Raw genomic sequence first — 13,392 nt, 5'->3', positions numbered from 1 at the left:
ATACAAAAAAATACTGCAGCATTCTGATACTTTAGCTAGAAAATTACAATATAAGTCCACAGGCACATTCTACCCAAAAATGCAGTTGTTGAAAAAGTGTGACTTAACAGTAAATATGACAGTTTAAAGCCATTGTAAAACAAAAAAAATAAGGCATCTGCTACCAACTTCTGACAGATGCATATTAGTAAATTAAAATGTATTTTCCAAAAAAAAAAAAAGAGAGGTAGAGAACTTAAGCAGAATTTTAATAAACAAAATGCAGTTGTAAAAAAGTTGGTTGTTACAAACATATTTATGGTTTCACAAGACAGACAGATACATTTTTCAGTTAATTTAATAAAATGAAGTTATTAGCATAACTAGATTGAATTCCTCTGTGTCTCTCCTAATGTCCATGTACATACTTTAAAATCCTGAGGATCATTTTAAGATGCCTGCTCTGTAGACAAAGTACCATATAAACTAATATGGCTGGAAAATACACATCCTTGCCTCAGCAGACAAGGCACTAGCAACATTCATTAATATTTTCCAGCTTCTGGTATTCAAAATGTAAATTTTCTCTCTCAGGAGAAGATAATACATCCAGCAATGCAGCAACTGAATTCAGTAGACTTTTTTTTTATTATTATTATTCTCTGCTATGCTTTTTTCAAGGAGTTAATGCCAATTTTCTCCACCAACTCGCCATGTATTTGCTTCATATCTCTTCAACCTAACTAAAGTTAAATGTCTGCTGATGCTCTAAATACAAAACAGTACTTGTGAAAAATTTGTCACAAACCACAAAAAATATCCAGTTTGCTAGAACTTTGTGAAGCACATTCACATCAGAATTGTGAAACCAAAAGTTCCTGTGTTATAAAACAATGCCATTCTTGATGCTACTGCAGAAACCTCTTGGACTTTTTATTCTTGTTTCTGCTTTTGCTCCTGTACCATAAGGCATTTTTTGTTCAGCGGGAGTGCTCAGACCAGACTAAACCTCTAACTATCCTACTGCAATGCAGTCTCATCATTTTATTATATCTTGGCTATAAAACACAATGATAAAAGCAAAGAAGGAATTTACTCCATTACTTCAAACCTACCCAAACCAGTCTTACAAGGCAATGCAACCACCCAAACTTATATCCCTAAAGTACAAGGAATAAGAAAAATAGGACTAAATATACACAAGTTTAATAGTTTAGGTGCATGAGTCCATAAGCTGAAGAGTTCATAACCTACTCACCAGATGATGGAGGCGTCGATTTTCTGGAACTAGGAACAATGTCACCCAAACTGGATGAAGAGTTTCCTCCTGATTTACTGGAGTAAAGCAACAAATTAGTTTGAACTTTCATAGCTTTCTTAGTATTTATTCTGGTTTATTTATTACTTGCCTTCTAAATGAGCTGCTAGCTGAGAGGCAACTGATATTGCTGGCAGTAGTATCAAATATACATAGTACACAAAATATGTGTACAATTTGAGGTCTGAGGAACTACAAACATCAATTGTGCTCACTTGTTCTTCTGTGCAACTTCATTCCACTGCACACAATTGCGATCTTAATAGGATCCAACTACTAATATGTCTATTGACATATATTTAATTAATATTACTAGTCATTGCTAAGACTAATTCTTAAGCCAATGAGAATATCAGTTTTCTTTAACTGAAAAGTAATTGATAGCTCCCTAGTGAACCAGGAAGTGCATATGCTTTCCATCTTCTCAATTTAATTAAAATACAAATTCTTTTGCTGTCTCAATACAAAGTAGTACTTAGGAAAAAAAAGTCTGTCAAACAAAGATAAAACAGTCTAGGGTTTTGTCAGGTTATGCTTTGTGAAAACCTATCCAAGTTATGGAAATGAAACAATATTTTTAGTAATTTTATTTCAGTTACTACAAAGAGAAGAGCACTGAAAAGAATGTAAGAAAGGCTATTCTACTCTTCAAATAATTAATGTGATAGTACTAGTTTCCAGTTACCCCATCTTAAAATATTAAAAAGTACTAAGTAAATGCATTTGTGGCATAGGTCAGTATTTTCTCCAGTGAGACGTTCTGGAGAATGGAATCCTTTACAGTTTGGAAGGGGACCAAATCACTGGGCCAGATTTGGCTGTATCAGAAGTGTCACAAGAGGAATAAGGAACCTGACATCCTCCTGCTGAGGACAGAACAGTCATAGGAAGGGCATTTTACAGCTGGTGAATGTGGCTGAGCACTGCAGCACCCTCCTAACACAAACTTTAAACAAACTTTAAACGTTGCTGCCCTTCCTATTGAACTAGGAAAGTCCCTCTGCCTTCACAGAATCATAGAATGGGTTGGGTTGGAAGAGACCTTAAAGATCATCCAGTTCCAACCCCTCTGCCATGGGCAGGGACATCCCACTAGATCAGGCTGCTCAGGGACAACCTTTGCCAGTGCCTCACCACTCTCATGGTGAAGAATTTCTTTATCATATCTAATCTAAATCTTCCCCTCCCCCCCTTCAATTTAAAGCCATTGTTCCTGATCTTATCACCACATGTCCTTGTAAAAAGTCCCTTCCAGCTTTCTTGTAGCCCCTTCAGGTACTGGAAGGGTCGCTATAATGTCTCCTCGGGGCCTTCTCTTCTCCAGGCTGAACAATCCCAACTCTCTCAGCCTGTCCTCATAGCAGAGGTGCTCCAGCCCTCGGATTATACTGAATCTTTATGTAATGATGGTGGCAGTCAGAGACAACAAATGACTTGATACAAAACTTCCACTGTAAAATGCAGTATTCTTAAAAGCTGTACTTGTAGGCAGTGACAAAACCAAATTTTTTTTACCTAAGAGCCAACTAACAGGTACTGGCTTCAGCTTACAATTTCTAATATAAATTTTAAAGTTGTTTAGAAATTGCAAGATCATGAAAACAAGTAACAAATTCTAAAGAATTCAGAGAGATCCATTTTTAAGTCAAAAATACTAAATAGAAGAACTGCAATGTAGATTTGCAAATACTTCATGAAAAAAAAATTGAATAATATCAATTGTAGACCACCACAGACCAGCAATCTAAATATCTACTTTCTCTCTCAAATGGCAATGACATTAATCCTATAACTAAATATTACTTCCTTCATTGATTAAAAATGTTTATAGCTGCCAATTACAATAATTAAATAGAACTATAGCAAACACAGCATTAACTTCCAAGTCATGTCACAGTCAATGCTACTATTTGTAACGATTTGTTGTTTTTACCTGGAGTAGAATTTCCCTTGTTTTGCCTTTTGTTCATGCTGCAGCCGCATGTTTTCTAGTTTGACTGGGCTTGGTATGAATCCTATTTCACAGCCTTCTTTTACCAACCGTCCTATCCACCAGTCATTATTAAATTTCTACAAATAAAAAAAAAAAGTCATGTACTAAGAAATTACTGTGTTTGGGATAATTTTGTTACTATTTCTAATTTGCAGCTAAGTCATTTTATGTAATTATTTCCTGCAGTTAATCACTTTACTACATTATTACAGCAATGAAGAATTCTGGCAATATTCAGAAATACATAAAAATAATTATACATTGTAAATTATTAAAATGCTACAGTACTTAGACAGAGGCATTCCTTCACAGACTTCATGATTCTCTCGGGCTGTTATTTCCACCCATTTCACCATCTTTATTTTTTTTCTGCTTCACAGCCTTTTCTCGTCATACATTTGAGCTGCTTTTGTTGTCCCTTGATGTTTTTCCTTGGTGGATACCAGAGGTTCCTTCTGATCTGCTGCGACACACTTCAGCATTTTCTACAGCTCTGTAACAACCTATATTTTTTATTCCATTATATTCATTTCTCTATTTAAAATAAAAAATACTACTTCTCAAATTCCTCCACTTCTCTGAACTCACTAAAATCTTCTGAAAAATTACTACATTCCACTGCTTATATATGCTTTACTGCATACAGCTCATGTGATCTGCAGCTTAATCACGCAGTGTCATATCCATAAGGAAGGGATATCTTCGGATAAATGAAAAACCTTGCAATACTACATATACACAAGATATTCCCATTAACTCAATTTCATCTATATGAAATATGAGATAATAACTAGTCTAATTTAATAAAATTTATTCATACACATGGGGGGTTGTTTGTTTTGCAGAGGTCTGTAGAGCAGAACTGTTTGCTATTTCTTTAATTATTTATTGACCATTTTTGAATGAGAATAGTTCACTGTTATGTATGCTCCCCCATATGCAATACTCTAGGAGTTACATGGGAATAACTACTGTCAAATACGAATTTTGTATAATTTGGATTATTAATGAAACAGTAAGTGAACATCTGAATAGGAAGAGAAGGTGCCTTCTTGAATCTGAAGCAATGAATGTAGATATTATAGTGCATGTTTAATTATTTAATAAGTACTTCTAACAAGTGTACCGTTAACGGTAAAACATGTAAAAACGTGCAGGCTCACATAAAAAGGAAATAATTTCATTGAGAATGCAACTCTGATGGATCAATGACACACCACCTAAATTTCAGTATTATCTTTCATTTTGGCTGGGGTGGAAATGTTGTGAAGTTTGAAGGAAAAATGAGACTACCAGCTCGTTTGAAATACCAGTGGAATACATGATCATACAAGAAGAAAAAGAACAAGCGTTTAAGTGTTTGAAACTGTAAGACTTGAAAATTTTCAAAGTAAATCTACAGGGGTGAAAAAAAAAATGCTGTAAATTCAAAGCAACTTTTTTGACAGTTGCTATATGCATCATGAAAGTTATCATGTGAATTCTTCAGTATGTAACCATTCATAACAAAATATTGTCTGTTCCAGGGAACTTCAGTGAAAACAGGAGACCTAAGGCTTTGGGGTTTTTTGAGATTAAGTCACACAAATATAAGAGAACAAACCCTTGGCTGTTAAATCACAAGAAATCTCAGAGTGCTAGAATGGTAAAACCCACAGATATTATCTCATTGAATATGCAGATGAATGTATTTAAAGCTCCAAATAAGTGGTAGTGATTAAAGAAAAAAAAAAAAAAACACTTGCTTTTCAAGTTTCATTAATTTGTTTGTAGGGAATTTGTGTGATTGCTTTTATGAGACTAGTATTTCAAAGAGCATTCGATTTCTTATATACAGCTACATTATTTATATAACATTTTTACTGTGCTTTGACAATGTGAAGCATAATCTTAATAAATAGTAGCATTATTACTTAAATAGATCCTTAAAGTGAGATTAATTTACTCCTTTAGCTTTACTTACTTCTTTAACATGAAGAAAATCTTTAGCCTCAAATGAGATGGCCATGCCTGGGACTGGAACATCATCATCGTGAGCTGCACTGTACCCAACATTTGTCCGAACTGCAAATGCAACAGGTTTTGTCTGCAAAACAAAAACCAAAAAAACATGAAGATTTCCCTTGCAAACGTGCACACATACAAACAAACACACAGAGGATGATTTATGTAAATTATCTTTTTAAAATCATAAAAATTACAAAGAATACTCAAAATAGCAATGTAAAACATTATGAAACATCACATTTACTTACCTCAGTTATTTGGTATAAGCACATTTGACAGAATATAAGATTTTTACCTAGCTATCCATGTTCTGAATTGATTTGAGATAAGTCAAATCTGTTGCCACAAAACAGTTAGCAACCCATAAGCTACAATAGCATTGGACAGCAGATCTTCATTTGGCTAACATTTAAAATTTGTAAGCACAGTTCTATACTGAGTTGATCACACCTCACACTTGTGTTGCAAGCACTTTTAAGAAGTATTCTTGAATTTGCACAGAATCTTTTATCCTGTTTTCATAGCAATTGCTGGGCCCCTGTCAAATTCAGAAGGGAATGAGAACAAGAGAATCAGTTTCCAGGTTATTAGTATCTGAAGTTTAAATTGCAATCGTTTACTATGCTTTGCTAATAAACAGAGAGATATAATAGAAATTTGTAAAATAATGAGAAATTAAGTATACCATTTGAAAGTAAAAGTAATGAAATTCGAACATGGTACAACAGCCAAACCTATTGTAATTTGTTTCCACTGCCTATGGAAGGAAGAACTCTAAGAAGAATAAGGCACTTTTTAGGCATTCATATCCAAACCTGAGTACTCAGCATTGGCGCTAGCAGTCACCTAACCCTGGATGCATACAAAAATTAAGCACAACCTCTCTAGCTGAGCTGAAAGTTCCTATGCACTTGCAGTCCAGCTGCTGTGCTTGCCCAAAGCTGCCTCACACCATGGAGGGGCCACATGCCAAGCTCTCACCAGGTCTTCATGGAAATGACAAATGAGGAGGAGCGGTGCCAGCAGCTGCCAGTGACTCTTGAGCAAGACATCTCACTGCAGAGCTATTCCGAGAGCACAGTAACGGGCCCTGAGATCATCAGGTTGTGATTGAATACCAGCCACAGAGAGATTTGCTGGTACCCATAATCCATACTACAACCTGGATGAGCCAGGGTACCACTGCCCGGCCCCAGCCTCAGAGTCGCCGTCCAGCCCCCTGCACAGCTTCTCTTTCCAAGACCCACTGATGCTGAACAGCTTTCTGTGCAGGCATGGTAAAGCAGATAGCAAAGGCTGCCACCAAGTTCAACCCAGGCTATGTAATTATAGAGGCCTTCCTCTTCGCCATGGAGTTACAGACTACCGGAAAACAACCTTTATTCTTGTTGAGTCTACACCAGACAACACCCTCATCTTGCTCTCCTGAAAAATGTTATGAAGCACAGCATTCCTAGGACCCACCATTGTCCTACCCCAGGCCATAATTTTAACCCACTCCAAAATCCTTCATACTGCTCTTATGATCTGAAATGTCTCTATATTATGTCCAGTAAAATATTTTTAAATACATGAATTTAATCTCAAAAGTGTTCACAACTGATTGAGGAAGGCGTAATGTAACTTTTCATCTCAAAATACACTATAAAATTCTACCAGACAACTATTTTAGCTTTACAGGTTAGTATCCATCATCATTTTGGTTTGGCTAAAAATATGGCATTTTTCTGAGATGATAAGCAAAAAAAAAATGTATCTCATTTCTTATGTAAGGAATTGCTTCCATTTATTCTCAAAAAAGATGACATGAAAATGCATCCCCTACTTCATGATAGCAAAATGCAAACATCTGAACCCCAAAATCGTGCTTTTATTTTTCTGATTAAAAAAAAAAAAAAATCACTGCCTGCTTCATCCAGGATTACTCTGACAACTTGCATAGTGCTAGAGGATAGAAATCTATTGTCAATTCTAAAGACAATATCATGCCACCTGGCTGAGAAGGGACGGTTGGAGATAAAGGGAGAGAAGGCTTTGCTGCTTAATTTAGGTCTAATGTATTGTAAAAGTCACAGGGTTCCAATAAAGCAGATTTTAAAACTCTTTATCATAGAATCATAGAATCACCAGATTGGAAAGGACCCACTGCATCATCGAGTCCAACCATTCCTAACACTCTCTTAAAACATGTCCCAAAGCACTTCATCCACCCGTTCCTTAAACACCTCCAGAGAAGGTGACTCGACCACCTCCCTGGACAGCCTCTGCCAGTGCCCAATGACTCTTTCTGTGAAGAATTTTTTTTATGACATCCAGCCTGAACCTCCCCTGGTGGAGCTTCAGGTCATTCCCCCTTGTCCTGTCCTCTGTCACTTGGGAGCAGAGGCCCGCTTCCTCCTCTCCACAATCTCCTTTCACGTAGTTGTAGAGAGTAATAAGGTCTTTAAATAGGCTTGTATTTGAATTAACTGCCATAGTCAAACAACTTTTATCAAAGCCCACAGTCTAGGAAGGATTTTTAATTGAGAAGGAGAAACAGTAAGCTCTTTTTTAACAGTGGGTTCAAGTGAATTTCTGTGTCCAGAAACGAAACTGGCAGCTTCAGTGGAAATAAATTTCAGAAGGGGACAGCAGAATGGGCTTCATGTTTATGTGGTATTCAGGAACTAAATATGTAGTTGCACAAAGACATCATCATGAAGTTATTGGAAAATTACTTTCACTATCCCATCTGTTCTTTCTTGCAGAATAATGAAATACCTTAAGAAAGGCTGGGTAGAAGGGCTCTAATGATTGAAATTGGTGCCATTTAAACAGGCACCTAGTTAAACTGGAAAGCCTGTGGCAGACTAGAAAAATAAATAGAGATGAATATATTTACAGATTGAAAAGCTGGACTATAATTATTCCACTAAACACACCTCTCCTCCCCATCATAGTGTCTGCAAGTAAGGTCTTAGTGATTCTATATGTCCACAAAGCAGTTCTTTCTTTGATAATTTGTTTCTCTTTACCTATGAATTTACACATGCATGCGTCACTTGTTTTTTTCTTGGTACCCTCTTCTAACAACGACACAAGCAGCACGGCTAAAATCTATTGCCTATTTTTAATACCTGTCTCCCAACTTTTATACCTATCTCCCAACTTTTAAAATAACACATCCCAAGAGTTCAGTGTCTTTCTTGGTGTTTAGCCCCAGTTAGAATACTGAAAATGGTTGATAGCTTTCCTTTCCACATCACTTTTTCTAGAAAAAGAACAACAGCAACAAAACCAAATTAGTGTATAACATGAAATGCAATAATTAAATAAATAGACAGACATTTTTAAAGTGTTTGCTTTCTTTCAGAAACAAGGAAAATCCTGCTGCTGTTGGAACATACTAGAATTGTTAATAGATATAAGTTATAAAAACAACCTGATTGTATTTGCACCACGCAAGAGAAAAAAAGTTCAAATAAAAACATAATTAAAAATACACAGACACAACTGATAAGTGGATCAAATTAACCCACTAACAGGAAAATATGTAGAAAAATATGTATAATGAGGGAATTGGTTTAGACAGGTTCAGTAGATACTCTCATTGGCTACCACTCTGCATTAGAAAATGATAGTTTAGCCATCCAAAATATAAAATTTAAAAACCTTGCAGTGTTGAGGAAACTTGGGTATGGAGGAAGAGAGGAGGAAGACAAGAAGAAACTTGTCCACTTCCCAACAGCTCAAATTCATATCTGATTCAACTCTTCTAAAACTTTTTCAGTGGTTAATAGCACTCAATTATCCTACAGAAAAGACAGCTAACTATTACAGAACTAGGCACACCACCAAGAAAAAAAGTCACACAGGCACTCAAGTCAGTGATATCACGTATCTTCCCTAAAAATAAGAGATAACATAAATTACTGGGTTTTAATATTCATACAAAACCTTGCCACTTGCCTGAATTTAAAAATTACAGACTAATAAGAGTTGATGCTTTCTATGCTATTAATCCTTTCATTACAGAAAATACAGATATGAATAAGCATTAAATTGTCCTATCTCCTAAATAATACTTCATCCTTAAACAGTACAGCATAAAATAAATCATTCATTATTAGTAGGAATGATCTGTCTGTAAAGCATAGTAGAAATGTATCCCAGAACATGAAGGGAAAGATTAAGGAAAAATGTCTGCTGATCACAGATAGAGGGATAATATGCTTGCTTACACATTCCTATATTTGTTATAGCATCTACAGAACATAAAAAAATGCTGAGCAGAATATTGTGACTTACTCCTAATAGTATCAGTGGATGAAAGACTAGACTGATGAAAAACTTCAAAAATCTCTGTGGCATTGCAACAAACAGACATCTTCAGCAAGTTAATGTCCTTGACTTACTTCTTAGAAGTGATCTAAAATTTCATATTAGAGGGCAACACCTGACTGCCAAAGAAAAGAAGAGAAAAATGGAAACTACTCCGTAACTATCTTAACATGAAAGATAAGTAGCAGGTAAAAAATTCTGTCATTTTTGGCTTTTGAAAATTTAATGTAAAACTCTGAGTAGAAAAACAGAGCAGAACATTGAGCTACATTCACAGAAACGCTATGTCCCATTTTAGATACTTGTCATACTGGTAGAAAGGGAGACTGAATTACCATGAGATTAGACTACAATAATACATCTAATTGAATATTTAAAACTCATTAATTTGTAAAAGTTAAATGGTAGCCTTTTTACATAAATAAGTAATTCTGAAGGTATTATAGAACTATAAAATTAACTACTTTTTCTTTTCTCAAACTACATTGTCTTGAACTAAAAAAAATCCAGTTATTATGTAATTAGGACCTTATGTAAAAAAAAAATCTTTTTTAACATATGCATATGTATATTTTAAAATATATCTAGCATTCGCTTACATATTCTACAGTTCTAAAATTAGTGTGAGTCAAACCAGTTAAGCACTTTCTGTTCATTCTCTAAATCTCCATGAAAATATGATGGCAGTTTAGCACTCAGTTAATCCTCAGGATGGACTACAAGGACAGATGCTCCCAGATGTTAAAACAGTTTAACGTTTCATCTCTCTCAAGAGAAACAACATAGCCTGAAAAAGTTCACTTATCTTCAGAATGAACATTTCCACCTTGTTTTCCTTCTGCCCTGTCCCATAAAAATGCAACATTCGACAAACTAAATAATCCCATAAGGAGAACAATAATCAGACTGTGAGCATTATCATCATCTGTACCACTAGGGCAGTTGGAAACACTCTGGAGTAGGATTCTTCATGAACCAACTTCAGCTCCTGATTTAATCTGAGAATATAAATCAATGAAAACATAATCACCAACTGTTAAGCCAAGTTTGGCTGTAGACTTTTGGTAACGAACAAAAAAAGTAGGACTAGGGAGACCTTACTTAATTTTGTCTTTATCCATCTGGATCTCACTTCTTTTTGGTTCACTTGTATATACAACTTCATGGTGACCCTCATTACTAATTCAATACTATTTATAATATTGTTATATTCTACTACTTCTATTCTCTCTTTTTTTATGACTGACTTGTATCAATGCATACACAAGCATTTGCACATTGGATCTGTTTCAGTCAATTTGTCACTTTAAATAAGTTTGCTCCTGCTTGACTGAATTTGTATTCGAGAAAATAATACAATCTGTTTTCTACTAATGTACTTAAAACGTGACAGGACCCATTTTTACCCTATAATTAATTTCAGATTTTTAATGCTGTGCCATAAACCCAGTGGATGCAGCCTCTGGGGATCCCAGCTAAGGAAGCAAATTTTCTGACACAGAATTTGCTCACAGAACAGGTTACGTCCCTCATGGCCACTAATTTTGGGAATGTTGCCTGATAATCAAGGTATCTCTATTCCCCATCCACTACCAGAATGTAGAAAAACAAATTAGAGCATTCTACAAACCACTTTCATTTACACCGAAGGCTGTCCTATGTGAAGCAATGACTTTAGAGCTCCATAAATATAAGCAAGGCTTAAGGCTACTTTTAATTTCTTCAGGAGTATGTGATGAGGATCTAGGGTCTCTGATCCATCTCATTTCTCATTCGATCACATCATTCCCACAGTAGAGGTACACTGCATTTGCATCATTTTACACAAAACCAGAATGCTAATCCGAATGCATCTTTTATGAAGGCAATGCTAGCTAAGTCGAGAACTGACTCAGAAAATGACTCCAATTCTGACAAAATGTTTGTTGAAGATGGCATCTGTGGTAAAGTTCAGAAAATATGTCTCAAAGCAAGTCTCCTCCCTTATTGTTGATACATAATGCTATACATCCTTCATCATATCCACTATTCACAGATGCCTGTAACTTCATCCCGAAAGCAAGGAATTATTTTACTCTTGGATCACAAACATAATGGGTCTCTCTTGAAACACTACTAGGTTTGCACTCATGAAAACTTAAAATGCCACACAATTGTTTTCCAGCGGAGGAAAGATCATACTACTTCTGAACTTTTAATTTGTAGTCTTGGCAAGGAGTAAATATGTCAAATGATGACCTAGGTTTGGCAACATTTCCACAGAGTAGTCCTTACATAGTGCTTGGGCCATAAGCAATATTAATATCCCACATCGCACAAAAATCAACACTGATGTGATGGCCTGATAGCTGCTGTCTTAAAATATGTCATTTTATCTTGCCCTGCTGTTGACTGAGGGTCAAATATAAGGCAAAAGCAGTTAAAAACCTAGATTTTTTAAAAATAATTACATGGTCTTCATGGTTATTTTAAAGTTTACAATGTTATAAAATAATATTGTCAAAAAAAGCAGCTCAATAATGGAAAAATAAACAAAAAATAATGAAAGAACATTTTATTTTGCACACTAACTTATATATCTGTTACACATGAAACAAAAATCAAACCCTGCTGAGTATACAAACAATTCACAGGAAATTTACATGCCAAATGCTGATTATTGCTGGAGCCTCATTACAGATAAGTAATTGTCCAATCTATAAAAATAGCATCTGCTCAGAAATCTCATTACTAAGGAAGCAACGACAATTCATGTATATCTTTATAGAAAATCAGAGTGTTCCTGCTGTCTATTACAATTTCCCAGAAAAGATCAGGCCTTCTTTTGTTGGTATGGGTGAACAAATCAAACAAGTCTGGCAGCAAGAAAGAACGACAGAACATTGAGGTTGGAAGGAGCCCCCAGAGTCACTCAGTTCAACCCCTGCCCAAAGCAGGCCTGGTTAGATCAGGCTGCCCAGGGCTGTGGTGGGGTGAGTCTTAGGCACCTCCAAGAGTAGACACCACAAGCTTTTTGTGCATCCTGCTCCAGTGTTTGAACACACAGTAAAAAACCAAAAACCATGAACTATGGTTCACTTATGTATCTTTGTGTGACTTAAAAATCTGTAACAGACAACATACTGGTTTTTTTATACTCTAGTACAAGGAAAAGGAAGCGTCATTATAAATTACCAGTTTTAATTCTAAGTGGTATACAAAGAGGGACTTCTTAACCACTAGTTTGGCAGTTTTGTGTGCATGCGTGTGTGTGCAACATATACTGTTCATTCAGGTCAAGACAGCGGTTGTATTACTTTCCTACAGTACGTAGCACTGTCCTCAAAACTATCTGTGCAAAATGCTGTACTCAGCACTTCCAACAAAATGAAGGAGCTGAAAAACAAAAATAAAGTGGGAGATCAAAACACAATAAAATTGTAGTTAGCAAGTGGTAGCCTTAGTACAACAATGATACGATGAGATTCAAACTCTTCTGTATTATCAAGGCTTTTGATAGCATGGATCTCTCCTGAGGTATTCAGAATAAAAATGGTCAGCCAGAACATGTAGTTCTGGAGCCAAACTTCATAATTTCTCAGAGCCTGAGTCAGTAGTTTGATCCCAGTACATTTTACCATCTATTTCCAAAACTAGGGCAAGTGAGCTATGCCCAGCCATTACCATTACTTGCACTGCTGCTTTACAAAGGGTTGGCTCACTAAATCCTTGCCTAGGAAACATTGCACCAAATGCTCTCCAGCTCCTGACACCAACCTTCTGCAAGAGCAGCCAT

At 35.8% G+C, this 13,392-nt stretch overlaps 1 protein-coding gene across 16 annotated transcripts in view; it reads right to left on the bottom strand.

The window, feature by feature from the left end:
* The window catches only part of CACNB2 (calcium voltage-gated channel auxiliary subunit beta 2), a 254,983-nt gene that overhangs the window by 39,182 nt on the left and 202,409 nt on the right, over positions 1 to 13,392 (bottom strand). For all 16 annotated transcript variants that reach the window (XM_054057359.1, XM_054057355.1, XM_054057361.1 and 13 more), the window contains 3 exons: positions 5,254 to 5,376; positions 3,231 to 3,367; positions 1,238 to 1,314 (listed from right to left, as the gene is read on the bottom strand). In XM_054057359.1, the coding sequence (XP_053913334.1) occupies positions 1,238 to 1,314; positions 3,231 to 3,367; positions 5,254 to 5,376 (337 nt within the window). The remainder of the gene's footprint in view (positions 1 to 1,237; positions 1,315 to 3,230; positions 3,368 to 5,253; positions 5,377 to 13,392) is intronic.

Source organism: Cuculus canorus, chromosome 2 (assembly GCF_017976375.1).
Source record: "Cuculus canorus isolate bCucCan1 chromosome 2, bCucCan1.pri, whole genome shotgun sequence".
Taxonomy (NCBI): Eukaryota; Metazoa; Chordata; class Aves; order Cuculiformes; family Cuculidae; genus Cuculus; species Cuculus canorus.
This window is presented reverse-complemented; position numbering and strand designations above follow the sequence as displayed.